Below are 15808 nucleotides of genomic sequence, written 5' to 3'. Positions count from 1 at the left end.
GAAGTAGAGTGCTTTCCTACTTAGCATGTGCACGACTTTGGGTCTGATTCAGTAAATTAATAAGTAAATAAATGGTTCTTTTTCCTACTTGTGTAGGGCATTGGTTGCTACATGTTCCGAATTGATGACTCGGAGGTAGTGGATGCCACCATGCATGGGAATGCCGCACGCTTCATCAATCACTCCTGTGAGCCTAACTGCTACTCTCGGGTCATCAATATCGATGGGCAGAAGCACATAGTCATCTTCGCCATGCGTAAGATCTACCGAGGGGAAGAGCTCACCTATGACTACAAGTTCCCCATCGAGGATGCCAGCAACAAGCTGCCCTGCAACTGTGGCGCCAAGAAATGCCGGAAGTTCCTGAACTAATGCTGCTCATCTTCCTGTGATGGCGTGCCAGGACCCAGGGCCACCCAAAGCCATGCTGAAGGATTTCCCAGCAGCCAGGAGCTCCAGGATTGAGCGGGCAGTTGAGGGTCCTCTGGCCGAGCACCCTGGTGTCCCACATTCACATCATGTGATCATAGTGAGGGAGAGGGGTCTCAAAGAAACAACCACTGTTGGCTTTCTCCTGGGGCCTCTGTGTTTGTTGTTAAGTGTGGGAAGGGCTCCTGGGAGACTGGCCCGGAAGGAGCGTGGAGAGGGTTACCTACAGGAGGAGATGGGATCTGAGCATGTCCTCAGAGCATTTGTCATCCTCGCCTCAGCCCTCGCCCTGTGAGCGATGGTCAGATAAGACCCCAGATACAGGGCTGGTGGGATACCTGGTAGTTTACCAGTTCGGCCTGGCCTGTGGCCATCTGTTAACAAACAGAGGGGCTGGTGGTTTTCCCTACTGCTTATGAGTTCACTTTGGTTGGGAGACAGGTTTCCTAGCACCTCTGGTGTCAAAAGGCTGTCTTGGGGTTGTGCCAATTAATTACCAAACATTGAGCCTGTGGCTGTAAGTGGGAGTGTTACCTGTGAGCCTTACCGCAGCCAGTGACCTTTCTTGACGATAGGAGCGGCTCCCTCTCCATCCCTCCTTTCACCCCTCCTCCCTCCCCCCTCCTCCATCTGCTGCTTTCCCATTCTTCTTTCTGGGTGGCAGGGCTTACCGCCCTGCTCAAGGACACTCCCTATTGGGTATAGGAAGTGCCTACAGAAAGTCCTCTGAGCCTGTAAGTACTCCAGGCGGGGAAATGGACAGGAGCCCTTGGCCATAACCAGACGGAATTCCGAGATCTCATAAAGCTCCACTGGGAGTTTTAAAGTGATATATGTAGCAAGATTTTTTTTTTTAAGCAAGCTAAAGATAATTTAAATAGGATCTGAGTCATGCAGCAGCCAGAGTACAGTAACCGGGATAAGCCCCAGCCCCTTCCTAGGACAGGCTTACGTCCTCTTCCCTTTCTTAAAAGACATAGGATGATGAATTTCCAAATGGTCAGTGTCCAGCTAAAAGAACACTAATGAGATCTCAAGGCCCTAGACTTGGGGGACTAGGCCTCCCGAGCTGAGGGACCTCTGCCAGCTGTGTGCCGCCCGGCTGAGCAGATTAATGGCACTACTGCCCCGGTTACTTGTGGACAAACAGCAGCCAATGTTTCTTTCCTCCCCCACGCTAGTGTCTTGAACCTGTTCAATTAAGTCATTGGATTTTGCTCTGTTCTGTTTACAGTTTACTATTTAAGGTTTTATAAATGTAAATATATTTTGTATATTTTTCTATGCGAAGCACTTCATAGGGAGAAGCACTTAACGACGAGGCTATTTTTTAAACCGTGGTATTATCCTAATTTAAAAGAAGACCGGTTTTTAATGACTTTTTATTTTCATAGGATGAGGTTAGAGAAGATGCTCAGCTGTCCACACAGAGTCTGGTTTCCCGCCCAGCTCCCCCTGGAAGGCGTACTTTTTGTTGTTCCATGTGTAGCTTGTTCGTGCCCGTTGACTAGACGTTCCCTGGCTCTGCTCTTTATGGTAATGGAGAAGGAAGGTCACCCGCTCCGTTAGGCACTGCCCTCCATTGCCAAGGAAGCTCCTAGAGGCTACAGTACCTTGGCACACCAGTCTCCTGCACTGCCCCCTCCCTCTGGAGCAGCTCCAGAGTACCGAGCAGCGCTCCATTTCCCTCGCCTTTCTCTTTCAGAGTTAGCAGCCAACAAGTTGGCGACCTGACATTTGCCATTCCTGTCTGCCTCATAGATCATCCCCTTTCCTTCCTCTCTGCCTGCCAAGTCCTTGTTCCTACAAAGAACCCACTGACACCTCGTGCCCTCTTCGGGGGCAGCCTGTCGAAACTGAAGCACAGCCTGACCGCTCGCGATCAAGCAGATCTCTGCACCTGCCACAAGGTTTCAGGGTAGTGGAGTCCACGTAGAGGGTGGGGCGTCCTTTTCTCCTGCGGAAGTCAGCCAAGCAATATGATACAGCCCAGCACTCTCTGCCCAGGACTCACGGCTCTGCTGTGCCTTCCATCCTGGGCTCCCTTTTCTTCCATGACCTTAAGAACTTTGTCTGGTGGCTTTGCTGGAACATTGTCACTGTTTCCACTGTCATGTGGGACGCCCAGCACTGTGGCCAGGATGGCAGAGACTTCCTTGTCATCGTGGAGAAGTGCCAGCAGGGGACTGGGGAAAGCACTCTGCCCAGACCTCACCTCCCACCCTCCTTTTGCCCATGAACAAGACGCAGTGGCCCGAGGGGCTCCACTCGTGTCTGGCTTCCTTTCTTATTGCACTGTGTGAGGTTTTTTTGTAAATCCTTGTATTCCTATTTTTTTTAATGAGAAAAATTGAAGCTGCATTTGTTACTGAAACGATTAATGCACTGATGGGTCATGCATTCACCTTGAGAGAGACCCAAAGGCCAGTCAGAGGGTGGGGGAAACTCAGCTAACAGACCTAGTTACTGCCCTGCTAGGCCATGCTGTACTGTGAGCCCCCTCCTCATCCTCTTTCTACAACCCTGATCCCTGAGGACAGGGGAGGAATCCACCTTCCTCCTCCTACCAGCTGCAGAAGGTTTGCCTTGCTTCCCACCCACTGTCAACCACAGAAAGAGAAATCCTTCTTTCAGCTCAGCCTTGAGTCCATTGCCAAAACTCAGCATACCTGCCAGCAACTTGGGGGATAAGTCAGTCTCCCCACAAGGGGGGACGGGGGCGACAGAACAAAGGGCACAGCTGTCTCCAAAACATGTCTGACTTCATTGTGAAAGTGACCAAGAGAACCTCCTCACAAGAGTGCAGCTTGAGGACTTGTGTGGTGGGTCATTCCCGAGAATCCCCCAAGGGGCGATCCCCATCCCCAGGAGTGACAGCTGCAAACCCTAGGTTCTCAGAGCCAGCTCACTAAGGCTTTGCTGCTAGAACCTGTTGTGGCTGCATCTCCTGGTGGCCAGGACAACTGTGGAACCAGAATAGCTGCATGGCGCTGACCCTTTGGCCGGAACTTGGTCCCTGGACTCCTTCATCGTTATCCACCATGTCCAGCACAACCCCTTCCCTGTTTTTAGACCAATCACAATTTAGGAGGAAGCCCTGGCACCTCTTAGGTTTTCAACCCAACCTCCTTTGCCAGGACCCAGCTCACCTCTATCAACCCCCGGCCAATCCAATGAGCACCATGCAGCAACCTTGATTTAAAAAAACAAAAAAAGACTAAAAAAAAAAAAAAAAAAAAAAAAGCAAAAAAAAAAAACCAACCTAAAAATTAAAAAAATACAACACGCATATAAAAAAGACAAAAAAATATTTTAATGAATGTATCTTTCTAAAGGACTGACGCTCAATCAGATACCTGAAAATACTAAAGGTCAGAGCCTCATCAGATGTTCACTTTTTTTGGATTTGGGATTCTTTTTCATAGAAACCAAGTTGGGTTGTTGTTGTTGTTGTTGTTGTTTTTAAGGAAAAGCGGGTCATTGCAAAGGGCTGGGTGTAATTTTACGTTTCCTTTCCTTCGTTTTAAAGCAATACAAAGTTATTGAACAGATAGTTTTGTGCCGAATCATGAAAAATCATGAATACCAGTCAAGTCTCACACTCGGAAAACTTGCAACCTTTCTGTTTGTTTGTTTGTTTTGGTTTTCAAATAAATATAAATATATATATATATAGGAACTAATATAGGAATGCACCAGTGTAACAAAGCCTAGTTCAGTCCATGGCTTTTACTTCTCTTAACACTATAGATAAGGATTGTGTTGCAGTTGCTAGTAGAGGCAGGAAAACATCAGGTTCCTGGAGCCTCTGATTCCTGCACAGGAACCCCGAACCACAAAGGGATGACAGATGCCCGTCCCCAAGGTCAGAGTGCAATGCAGAGACGATCACCTGGGCTCTTCCTGCCTGTGAACATTGCCGGCTGGTACCTGTACTCCTCGTTTCTCTACTTTTGGTTATGAATGTTGGGGTTACCACCTGCATTTAGGGGAAATTGTGTTCTGTGCTTTCTGGTTTCTTGTTCTGAGGTACACTAGTTCTGTCTTTCAACCAAGAAAATAGATTTGTGGTGTTTCTTTTCCTGAACTTAACAGTCTCCTTAGCAAATACAGGTAGTTGAATAATTGTTTCAAGAGCTGAACAGTGACAAGCTTCATTTCTAGAATAAGACATTTCTCAGCAGCTGTATCATGTAAAATGGATCTTTTGGGGGTTTTTTTGTTTTGTTTTGTTTTGTTTCCCTTTTTTCCCTTGTGTTCTTCCAAGCTTCTGGTTAGAGAAAAAGCGGGGGTGGGGGAGGAAAATGTGTCTAAAGTCCATCAGTGTTAACTCCCTGAGACAGGGATGAAGGAGAATACTTTAATAGTTCAAAAAATAATAATGCTGAAAGCTCTCTACGAAAGACTGAATGTAAAAGTAAAAAGTGTACATAGTTGTAAAAACAAAAAAAGGAGTTTTTAAACATGTTTATTTTCTATGCACTTTTTTTTATTTAAGTGATAGTTTAATTAATAAACATGTCAAGTTTATTGCTGCACTCTGCCTCGATTCCTTTGGCCTCGGTGGGGGTGGGGAAGGGAGGGGCTTGTGAATGAGTTACCGGTGCCTTCCCACCTCCCTTTTTTTTTTTTTTTTTTTTTTTTTTTTTTGGTTTTTCGATCAACCTCTCTTCTTTAAGATGGTTCCCTTGCCTGGAGTGTCCTCCACTGAGCAGCGATGTGTATCGAGGACCTCACAGATTCTGGGTCGAAGGACTTCCTTTCTGTCTACCTATCTCCTCTAATAGGTTAGTGGTTTCTAACCCAGCCATAATAAAATGAAAGCATTTGGTAGCCTCGGTGTTCTACTCCACCTTAAGACTGAAACAGGATTTGTTTATTCTGTGTTAGGGGTATGGGTCCAGTTGGGAAATACTGTATAACTACCAGGCCAGGTCACTAACCCTAGCCATGGAGGCTGAGCCAAGGGCTGGAAGACACTCCTTCTGACTCGGGGGTGGTCCCCAAACAGAACCTCCTCCATTCACAACTACCAGCCAAAAGCCCTACCCTGTTCCCCATCTTCCCTTGTACCCTGAGTTACCTTTTGGGACTTTGGGAGCTGAGCACCATGGGGAGTCCAAATGATCAGGCAGTGCTGCAGGCCATCTTCAACCCTGATTCCCCGTTTGGAGATGTCATTGGCTTGGACCTAGAAGAAGCAAAGAAAGAAGATGAAGGTAAATCTTTGACCCTGGCATCTCCCTCTCCATAGGCCGGCTGGCTGGCGCCTGAGGTGAAGGATGTGGTGAGGCAGGACCCCTCACTCATTCCACCCTTGCAGATTATGTCTGCGATTGGAACCAGAGAGGTCCTCTAAAGTTCAGGGCTTAGGGTTGGCAGGAATCGCTCTGCCAGAGAAGGCCAGAGTTTCTCAGTCATTCAGCCCTCATACCACTAAACTAATCTTCCCATGATTCGAGCATAAGTGCTGGCTGAAGTCAAACTCGCAAAGCTTTGACATAAGGGATGTTACACACACCCTCCCCCGCAGCAACAAGGGTGGAGGACCAACCGGGCGGGATGGCGGCTTGACACACCCGAGAGCTAGCTAGCTCCCCCCCTCCCCCTCCCCCCCCAGGGGGGAACAGCGGGGGGCGGGGGGGGGGCATTGCCTGATAATGAAGATGGTCGGGGCTTTGCTTCTGCAGGAGTTGAGCCTTACCACAGCCTCAGGCTGAAAATCTGAAGGACAGATCTGGAGTGATTTTCACAACCTGGGACTGTTATGGTGGCCTTTGTGTCAAAGGCAGTGTGTAAAGCAAAATGAGGACAAGCAAAAGAGCCAAAGAGAAGGGTTCACATCTAAGCTCCACAACCTGGGACTGTGGTCTAGAACAAGTCACCAATGTACAAGTGTCCCTTTCTCGGGTCTCTTAGTGCTAGTTCGCAGTTTTCATGACCTCAGCTACACCTCTCCCTCCCTGACTCCGCAAGTTACCTCTGCTGTGATTCACACCCGGGCAGCTCTGGTTCAGGTGCCATAATGCTGAAGCCCAAGGTGTCTTTTCATTTTCTCCCCCACTGCACACGTCGCCACCTTGTTTCTTGCCCGGTGCAGATGGAGTTTTCCCTCAAGCACAGTTGGAGCAGGCCAAGGCCCTGGAGCTGCAGGGAGTGAGGGCCGCCGAAGCTGGGGACCTCCACACAGCCCTGGAGAGGTTTGGCCAAGCCATTGGCCTGCTACCTGAGAGAGCCTCTGCCTACAACAACCGGGCTCAAGCCCGGCGGCTCCAGGGGGATGTAGCAGGTGAGGGGAAGACACCGGAGATTCTCCACAGAAAGAATCCCTTCCATGAAGGGCAGAGATGAATTGGCTGTGGGGTGAGAGCACAGGAACAGAAACCCTAAACTCCCTGACACCCATGTTCTTGCCTATAAAATCCAGGACAGGGTATGGATTCTGCTAGCTTCATGAAATTGTTAGGAAAACCAAGAGGCTACATTCTGTTCATGAACTTAAGGAACATTTAATAAGAGCCTTCCAGGCAACAATAAGCTAGAAGTAGAGGGCGCGAGGATAAAAGATTTATATAGCAGTCACTGTGGATAGGCATGATGTACTCAACTAGGCTGTACTAACAATCCTCATGACCACCCGAAAAGGTATGTGTTGTCATTCCATTGTGAAGATGGAGAAAAGGAAGCATACAGAGGTTAAATAGCTTCCCCAGTGTCCTCCAGCTGAGGGGTGGCGGGGCTCTAAATCCCATGGTACTGCTCCCCAGGGAACTCATAACTAGGCTAACAGCGGGCACATTTGAGAGAAAGCAGCGTTAGACCTCTTCCTGAAGGGCAAGTTCTGAAAGATGAGGAATCAGTTGATACAGTCTGCAGGAGCCTAGAAAGCATGCCTAGGTCCGAGGAGCCTCAGCTCTCCAGGCTGGCTGCAGCAGCCCCCATGGAAGGATGGAAAGCGGAGCTTTGCAGAAGTGTGCAGAGACCCGAGGGTGACAAACTACAAGTGTCAGACTGAGAAGGTGGTCGTCACTCAAGGATTTAGCTTGGCCAGAGAAGGTAACTGGGATCAAACCTGGTGTATTCAGGTTACTGTGACTAGAATGGGGATCATGGGACAGAAAGGAATAGTACTAGGGATTGGAGGCCAGGTGGGTGTGAAGTGTATGTAAGCCAGAGACCTGGTAGAGAACCAGGTCATAGATAGGACTAGTTGGCAGGGGTGTCCTAGAACCTAAACTAGAGAATTGGACTCCATTCTAATGACAGTAGAAGATACCCAAAGAGCTCCTTTTGTAGGCTTGTCTGCCATAGGCTGTTGGTGAGAGCCTGCAGATGGAAAGCGGGGTGTCAGAGGTGACTCCACCTGTAGGGGCTTTGGATTCCAGCAGACTAGCCGTGGAGAGGGAAACTGAGCAATGCCTGGTCCCAGAGGGGCTCAGTTTGCAGTCTGGGTTGGGTAGGGAGCGTAGCTCTACTGTGTTTCCTGAACCAGAACTAGCCTTTCTCTGGGATGGTGCTGAGCAAAGCCAGGGGCCTGGCAGCCACTTTAGGAGACTATAGAGAATATGGATTGAAGCAGGGTCCAGAGACAGCAGCTGGTGGACTTCACAAAACCCCCAAACTGGCTGCCTGAGGTTCTGAGTTCTGAGACTCAACCCAAGTACATTCCTCTGAGAATCACAAAAATAAAACAGGGCAGCCAGCTCTGGCTCCACGACCTTCTTCCAGTGAAATTAGATACAGGGTAATAAAGACCATGGAGATAATGAAGGAGGAAATGAGAAGAATGCCGCTTTCATAGCCTGCAGTAGAAAAGAGGGGAAAAGACGAAAAGAGGAGATTGACTTTATAGCAGGAAACCGTTGTGTAGCTAATGGTATGTTTCTTATTAACTTTAAGTGCGTTGGTGTGAAGGTGTCTGATCCCCTGGACCTGGAGTTATAGACGGTTGTGAGCAGTCAGTCAGTGCTCTTAACCGCTGAGCCATCTCTTCAGCCCCAATGATACGTTTTTTGAACTCTAGGATTCAGAGTGGGTCACCAAGCATACAGTAGATGCTTAGCTATTTATCCGCGGTGTGAGCCTCAGTTCTTTGGCAGTTGGCAGATTCACTAATACAATGACCAAATGCTCTCAGCAACATTCACGTTTGGGTCCATCAGTGGTAGAACATACCGGGGACGAGGCCAGGGCGAGCCTTGGACTTTAATCTCAGCTTTGCCCGTGGGTGGCCCCCAAGCCACGTCTATTAACCCGGCACCTCCCTATTAGGAATGACAATCCCTCTTGGCTCAAAAGTATGCCACACAAAGGCGGGTTGTGAATTGCGGGGATGGGCTGCTCAGCGGGTGGGCTGGGGCTCGGATGCCCGCACCCCGCTGACCCGCGCCATCCCCCCTCCCCCTCCCTCGTCGGCCCGCAGGCGCCCTGGAGGACTTGGAGCGCGCGGTGACATTGAGCGGCGGCCGGGGTCGTGCCGCCTGCCAGAGCTTCGTGCAGCGCGGGCTGCTGGCGCGATTGCAGGGCCGGGACGACGACGCCCGCAGGGACTTCGAGCAGGCGGCGCGACTGGGCAGCCCGTTCGCGCGGCGCCAGCTGGTGCTGCTCAACCCGTACGCCGCGCTGTGCAACCGGATGCTGGCCGACATGATGGGGCAGCTGCGCGCGCCCACCAATGGGCGCTGAGCGCGGCCGCGGGATGATGGAGAAGGGGAACCCTGACCCAACCAGGACCCAATAAAACTTCCTGGACTGCCGACTGCGTCTGCTTTGCGTCCGCCGACTCACCAGCCAGCCTCAGGGTGGGGACCCCGGAGCGGACGGGAGAAGGCGGGGCTGGAGCGGCCACCTGCCCGTACTCGGGCAGCGATTGGTCCTGCCTGGCGTGGGCCCCGCCCTTGCAGCGGACTGCGGCGCTCCCCAGATTTAAGCAATTGCTGGGGCGCTGCTCCGGGAGGGAGCCAGGTGAGCCAGGATGCTCCGAAGCCCCGGATGCTCCGCCGATTTCCCCCCCTCCCGCCCCCGGCTCCGCGATGCTCTCAATACAAGTCCACCTGAGCAGCGGAGATTGGGAAAGAGGTGCATGGCGAGAGCTGGGAGGGAGAGCCAGTCCAGGAGAGGACCGGGTCAGGAGAAGGACGATCCCATGGAGGAAAGGGGAAGGACGTGTGTGTGTGTGTGTGTGTGTGTGTGTGTGTGTGTGTTATGTGTCTGTCTGTCTGTCATCCCATGGAGGAAAGGGGAAGGACGTGTGTGTGTGTGTGTGTGTGTGTGTGTGTGTGTGTGTGTGTGTGTGTGTTATGTGTCTGTCTGTCTGTCATCACCTACTGTCAGTGCTGGCTTCTGTGCCCGCAGAGTGTCTCTCTTCCTTTGGATCTTGTTGATTGTGCCTGTTTGTGCCCGTGTCTTGGCCGCTGTGGGCCAGTCTACACCAGCGCATGGTAAATTCTTGCAGGAATTGCTAGACCTGCCTGGCTGGTACGGAGGCTATACCCTTTTCTCAGCAGCCTGGAGGTCGATCCCTGACCACCATGGAGTTGCCTCTAAGCCAAGCTACCCTCCGGCACACACTGCTGCTCCTGCCAGCCCTCTTAAGTTCAGGTACACCCCTGTTCATCCTTTGGCCAAACATTTAAGGGGCCAGAGCCCCCTCTTTGCTCTCCTTGTTGCCTCTCTTCTCAAAATACCCGCTCCAGGCCCCTGATCTGGGTTCCCCTATCCCCACATCCCTATCCTAAGTCCAGCCAGGCCCTGGTGAGAGAAACCAGCTTGCTTGTCTCTTGGCCTGCTGACCCTCTGTAACTGGTCTGTCTAAGCCCCTCCCAGAGGCTGCCTGCTGTGTTCCAGGTCAGGGGGAACTGGCGCCACAGATTGATGGTCAGACCTGGGCTGAGAGAGCACTTCGGGAGAATGAGCGCCATGCCTTCACCTGTCGGGTGGCAGGGGGATCTGCCACTCCCCGATTAGCCTGGTACCTGGATGGACAGCTACAGGAGGCCACCACTTCAAGACTACTGAGTGTGGGCGGGGAGGCCTTCTCTGGAGGCACCAGCACTTTTACGGTCACTGCCCAGCGTGCCCAGCATGAACTTAACTGCTCCCTACAGGACCCAGGGAGTGGCCGGTCAGCCAACGCCTCTGTCATTCTCAATGTGCAATGTAAGTATTCCTGAGGTGGGCAAGGAGAGACATTACTGGACCCCAGCAAGAGAGTTTTGAGTGTTGAGTGTTTCGTTTTGAGGCAGTCTTGCTACATAGCCTAGGCTGGCCTCAAACTTGCAAATCTGTCTCAGCTTCTCTAGTGCTGAGATTACTGGTATGCATGACACATTCAGCTTTAACCGGACATTCACAAACATTAAACACTTTGCAATGCAGCTTGCTTTATCCTCATTGATCTTATAAGGGAATTTCTATTTTTGTCCCTATTTTGCAAATGAGAAATTGAGGCACAAACATGTTAAACAGTCTGCCTAAAGTCATACAGACATAAAGAAGCAGGGCCAGGATGCAAATCTAGACCCTTTGGCTAGCTTTCTATTCTTTTTTATTTTTATACTTTGAGACTTTCTTCAAAGCTACTACATAGCCAAGGGTGACTATCAACTTCTGGTCTTCTTCTACCTCTCCAGTGCCGAGATCATAGGCAGGTGCAACCATGCCTGGTATGACTGAACCCAGGACTTTGTGCATGGTAGGCAAAGTCTCTACCAACTAAGCTACAGCCTCAGCCCAGGGTTTTTTAAATTTGTTTGTTTGTTTGTTTTTTGAGACAGGGTTTCTCTGTGTAGCTTTGGAGCCCGTCCTGGATCTCCCTCTGTAGACCAGGCTGACCTCGAACTCACAGAGATCCGTTGCCTCTACCTCCCAAGTGCTGGGATTAAAGACATGCGCCACCACCACCCAGCTGGGTTTTTAAATTTTAAGACAGAGTCTTGCTGTGTGTCCAAAAGTGGCCTCAAACTGGAAATCCCTGCCTCAGCTTCCTGAGTGCTGAGATTACAGGCATGACGACCACATCTGGTTTTGTGCTTTGCTAGGTATCAAACTCAGAGCTTTTTGCATGGTAGGCAAACACTACTGACTGAGCCACAAGCCCAGTCCCCTGGCTTTTATTCTCTTAATCACTGTGAGTTAATGCTGGGCCAGCAGGCTGGCCCAGCTACTTACTTGTTCCTTAACATCCTTCTGGGGAAATTCCTAGGCCCTGGCTTCCATCCACATTTGGGAAAAGGGGCCAGAGTGAGGGACTGTAACGAAAGCACATTTTTCTCTGCTCTGCTCTAGTTAAACCAGAGATTGCCCAGGTCGGGGCCAAGTATCAGGAAGGTCAGGGCCCAGGCCTTCTGGTTGTCCTGTTTGCCCTGGTGCGGGCCAACCCGCCTGCCAATGTCACCTGGATTGACCAGGATGGGTCAGTGACTGTGAATGCCTCTGACTTCCTGGTGCTGGATGCTCAGAACTATCCCTGGCTCACAAACCACACCGTGCACCTGCAGCTCCACAGCCTGGCACACAACCTCTCAGTGGTGGCTACCAATGATGTGGGTGTCACCAGTGCCTCACTTCCGGCTCCAGGTAAGCCACTGGCCTGGCAAACCCTCGGGTGGGTGCCGGGGTCCTGGAATGGAAAGGGAGGCCTTGTTGCCCCGTGGGTGGGTCTTGTGCATGAGTTGTTCCCAGCCACCTTGGGCAAGGGCGGAGTAGTTGGAGCTATGGCATGTCAGGGTCGGGGGTGATGCTCACTTGCAAACTAACCAGTGACTAACCAGTGGACAATCTGCAGGGCTCCTGGCCTCCCGAGTGGAAGTGCCACTGCTGGGCATCGTTGTGGCTGGAGGGCTTGCCTTGGGCACTCTAGTGGGGTTCAGTACCTTGGTGGCCTGCCTGGTCTGCAGGAAAGAGAGGAAAACTAAAGGTAGGGTCAGAGGCAGTGGAGGCTGAGGGTGGTGGAAGAGTGACAGTGAAGTTGGGGGGTGGCAGGCAGAGCTGGGCAGAGCCCGCCATCTCTGCCATGTGGCAGAGCACTTGCTGGGCAGGGCTGGGGGTGTGGCTGCCTGCCCTGCAGACAGCAGGGACAGGTACTGGAGCTGTCTCCGGTCCCAGGACCAGGCCTGGGCATTTGAGAGACTCTTGGCTCAAGGGTCTTGAGTCTGAACGGGCAGGGGGCAGAGCCCAGCATGGGAGGGCACACTGACTCTGTGGCATGGTTTCTTTGTCCTCAGGCCCCTCCCGGCGCCCATCTCTGATATCTAGGTAATGCTTCCTGGGGCTGGGCAGATGGGCTAAACTAAAATGCAAGGCACTGGATTTGAAACTAAAGGACAGGTGGTAACCTGGGCTTCTGGGAGGTCTGGATTGAGCCTCAAAGCAGACTGCGTGCCTGCTGGTACCAGGGTCTGTCTCAGCCTTTGTCTCTCCTGTAGTGACTCCAATAACCTGAAACTGAATAATGTACGCCTGCCGCGTGAGAACATGTCCCTCCCATCCAACCTTCAGCTCAATGACCTCACTCCGGATCTCAGAGGTATGCCTGGGACCAGTTCCCTCCCTGGGCTTAATCTTTAGAACTTCTAAGAGAGAGAGCCCCCGGTTCTTAGGAGGACATGTGTCCCTTTAGGCCAAGCCCTGTCTTGGCACCACCCCATCTGTTACCCAACAGGGAAAGCAACAGAGCGGCCAGTGGCTCAGCACAGCAGCCGTCCAGAGCTTCTAGAAGCCGAGCATGGTGGACTCCTCACCAGCCAAGGTACTGAGCGGGGCCCTGCTGTTCTCCTTAGCTCCTCTTCACATCCCTGTGCTCATACCCAACACCCCTGGGTGCTGGGGCAGAAAGGGCTCTCCCAAGCTCCAGAGAACCAACGTCACTAAGCCCTTGGCATCTCTGACACACAGGCTTCATCCGTCTCCCGATGTTGGGCTACATCTACCGGGTGTCCAGTGTAAGCAGTGATGAGATCTGGCTCTGAGCTTGAGGGTGAGGCATGAGGCCCAGGCGGCTTGTGGATTCCCCAGAGCACCCCACTCCAGTGTCTCCTTCAAGCCTTCCTCTGCCTGGCCATGTTGTGACCATGAAGAAGCCATGCCACTGCCACATGGCCCTCCTGGTAGGGGTACCCTGTGGGTCATGCATGATGGATTTTATTACACTCTAACCTGAAAGGCATGGTCTAGCCTTGGCAAAACCATTGGTCAGAGCTAGGCCCCTTGTACTCACTCAGTCTGGGGTCTTGCATGTGATAGCTGGGCCCAGGCAGATGGAACCTGGTATGTTCAGGTGTCACCCCACATGTAAGAGGTTGGCCTACTATGTGCTCCACACTGGTGTCCTCTGTACCTCATACAGTAGGCAGAGGGATGCTTGTGTGGGGGACAGGAGGGTCCCTGCACAGCTCGGATGTATGTCCTGCCTATGCTATGCAGCTTTTTCCCTCAGGGAAACTATCCCCCTGCTAGTCGTAGAGAACCAGACTGCCCTTTGCTCAGGAACCGACCCCTTGCCCAGGGACCTGGCCAAGCACAAATTAGCCCCTTTTGCTGCATATCTCTCTGCCCTTCTGTCCCCGTCTCCTCTTGGGCATCAAAGGTCATACACTAGACCTTCTTCTTCACTGGGCATTAGACTTCCACTGGCTGGAGCCCCCGGGTGCCAGCCTCTGGTGTTAGCACAAGATGAGCGGGAGGAGGGGACAGGTTGGCTGGCTCCCAGGACGGCGTGTAGCTATGCATCGTTTTATACAAGTGTTCCCACTTTAAGCACATTCCCCAGGGAAAGAAGGGCCCATGGCTTTCTCAGGCTCCCCATGTTTGGCCTTCAGCAATTCACTGTGTTCTGAGCACTCAGGATTAATGGTTTCTCTCTCTGCATGCCTCTCCCCCATGCAGCAACATCCCTGACCAGTCCCTGGCTGCCCCACCCTATTTAGGAGATGGTCACAGTGGGCATGTAAGTCAACAGTGCCAGAAGATTTAGGGACATAGAGAAATCAGGAACCCACATAACCCCAAGGAGCTAAGAATGCTTTTAAACAGCAACATGTAAATGACCGGAGAGCAATAGAGTACAGAGTCTATTTTCCCTTCTTGGTATCTTGTTTTGTAATTTTTCTCTTGTTACTGCTTCGTGCTGCACACACAGTAAACTACCTTGACTGAATAAGTATGTCTTTGTTCATCCCTTCAACACTTTTTAATTTGTGTTTGTTTTTTGAGATAAGGACTCATGTAGTGTAGGTTAGCCTTGAATTCACTACTGGACAGAGGAGGATCAATAACCTTGAACGTCTGATCTGCCTGCCTCCACAATGTACATGGGATTACAGCCAGGTACCACCACCCTGGTTTTCCAAGTAAGTTTTAGAATGAATCCCACCCCCTTTCTTTTTGCTGTGCTAATGACGGAACCCAAGGCTTGGTGCATGCCACACAAGTGCTCAGCTACTAATCTACACTGCCAGTGTATACACAGCCTTCTCCCTCCCTCTCTTTTAAACATTTCCAACAGTTTTACAATCACAAAATAGCACACAGGATGTGCAAAACACATCCTGTACAAAACACAACAGATTCAAACAGAGGGAAAACACAGAGCACTTCACCAATGTGTGTGTCATACTTGTGTAGGGGGTCATGCCAATCTTCTCTGTACTAAGTGAGTTTTCAGTCACAGCAAGCGCCTGTGTACCCCCAGGAGCAGCAGTTCAGCCATGCCAATCTTCTCTGTACTAAGTGAGTTTTCAGTCACAGCAAGCGCCTGTGTACCCCCAGGAGCAGCAGTTCAGCCATGCCAATCTTCTCTGTACTGAGTTTTCAGTCACAGCAAGCACCTGTGTACCCCCAGGAGCAGCAGTTCAGTGTCTGTTAGTTTAACATGGAACATTAACTACCATGGGTAAGAACCACAGCCAAGGTGGTCTGTTCCCTGAAAACCTAATGCAGTATCTGAGCTCCTATCCCAGCACACCTCCCCTCCAGTTAAACACTAACACTGATGCTAAGAGAACAGAACAGACTGCCTGGCCTCATGTCCAAGTGAGCAGCACCAAAGCCTCCAGCCTGACGTGATCACAGATGGTTTGCGTTCGTAGAAACGTGACCTATCGTCTGTGTGTGTTGGTCTGTCAGGCTGACAGTGGAACCTTCCCCCTAATCCATCGAGGTCCCACTTGCTTCCCGTCAGTACTTGGCTCCATTATCCATTAATACAGTTGCTTACGCCCAAGCTGCCTTTCTCTCCATCCGCCATGTCTAGTCTCTATCAGGCTCTGTTGGCTCTACCTCTACTGGCCTGTTTCTCCAGAGCAGGGAATACTGAAGGAGCAAGCAGACGGGCCTTGCTAGCTTTCCCTCCCCAGCATCTAGCAATCGATTACAGTCTTTG

The 15808-nt window shown here is 51.3% G+C and overlaps 3 protein-coding genes and 1 non-coding gene across 9 annotated transcripts in view; 3 read left to right on the top strand and 1 right to left on the bottom strand.

Annotated features, from left to right (window-relative positions):
- Positions 1-4967, top strand: part of Kmt2a (lysine methyltransferase 2A) — an 84850-nt gene extending 79883 nt beyond the window's left edge. Inside the window, 1 exon segment of the mRNA XM_052758598.1 lies at positions 97-4967. Within this exon segment, the coding sequence (XP_052614558.1) occupies positions 97-372 (276 nt within the window). The 3' untranslated portion in view covers positions 373-4967.
- Positions 4968-5139: 172 nt separating this feature from the next.
- Ttc36 (tetratricopeptide repeat domain 36) lies at positions 5140-9185 on the top strand. Its single transcript, XM_052758590.1, has 3 exons — positions 5140-5648; positions 6530-6718; positions 8852-9185. Exons 1-3 carry the CDS (start codon positions 5540-5542, stop codon positions 9112-9114), a joined length of 561 nt encoding a protein of 186 aa, XP_052614550.1. The 5' UTR covers positions 5140-5539; the 3' UTR covers positions 9115-9185.
- Positions 9186-9265: 80 nt separating this feature from the next.
- Tmem25 (transmembrane protein 25) lies at positions 9266-14590 on the top strand. 6 transcript variants are annotated; one of them, XM_052758562.1, is made up of 9 exons: positions 9266-9393; positions 9936-10029; positions 10276-10587; positions 11716-12006; positions 12215-12346; positions 12654-12684; positions 12855-12955; positions 13091-13177; positions 13324-14590. In XM_052758562.1, exons 2-9 carry the CDS (start codon positions 9960-9962, stop codon positions 13395-13397), a joined length of 1098 nt encoding a protein of 365 aa, XP_052614522.1. In that variant the 5' UTR covers positions 9266-9393; positions 9936-9959; the 3' UTR covers positions 13398-14590. The 6 variants fall into 6 exon arrangements, with proteins under 6 accessions (XP_052614522.1, XP_052614511.1, XP_052614488.1 ...); XM_052758551.1 differs by having other exon boundaries at positions 9933-10029; XM_052758528.1 differs by having other exon boundaries at positions 9279-9393; positions 9884-10029.
- A 416-nt stretch (positions 14591-15006) lies between these two features.
- On the bottom strand, positions 15007-15109 carry LOC128105691 (U6 spliceosomal RNA). The gene has a single exon (XR_008216451.1). It is a non-coding gene; the product is annotated as a U6 spliceosomal RNA (small nuclear RNA).
- Between the last annotated feature and the right edge of the window lie 699 nt (positions 15110-15808).

Source organism: Peromyscus californicus, unplaced genomic scaffold (genome assembly GCF_007827085.1).
Source record: "Peromyscus californicus insignis strain IS unplaced genomic scaffold, ASM782708v3 Scaffold_11__1_contigs__length_118956290, whole genome shotgun sequence".
Classification (NCBI taxonomy): Eukaryota; Metazoa; Chordata; class Mammalia; order Rodentia; family Cricetidae; genus Peromyscus; species Peromyscus californicus.
Note: the sequence above shows the minus strand (reverse complement) of the source record. Positions and strands in the feature narration are given on the sequence as shown.

Coding starts and splice junctions, on each gene's coding strand:
- Ttc36 (XM_052758590.1), top strand. CDS start 5,540: ATGGGGAGTCCAAATGATCAGGCAGTGCTGCAGGCCATCTTCAACCCT. Junction 5,649..6,529: donor AGCAAAGAAAGAAGATGAAG/GTAAATCTTTGA, acceptor TGCCCGGTGCAG/ATGGAGTTTTCCCTCAAGCA. Junction 6,719..8,851: donor GCTCCAGGGGGATGTAGCAG/GTGAGGGGAAGA, acceptor GTCGGCCCGCAG/GCGCCCTGGAGGACTTGGAG.
- Tmem25 (XM_052758562.1), top strand. CDS start 9,960: ATGGAGTTGCCTCTAAGCCAAGCTACCCTCCGGCACACACTGCTGCTC. Junction 10,030..10,275: donor GCCAGCCCTCTTAAGTTCAG/GTACACCCCTGT, acceptor GCTGTGTTCCAG/GTCAGGGGGAACTGGCGCCA. Junction 13,178..13,323: donor TGGACTCCTCACCAGCCAAG/GTACTGAGCGGG, acceptor TCTGACACACAG/GCTTCATCCGTCTCCCGATG.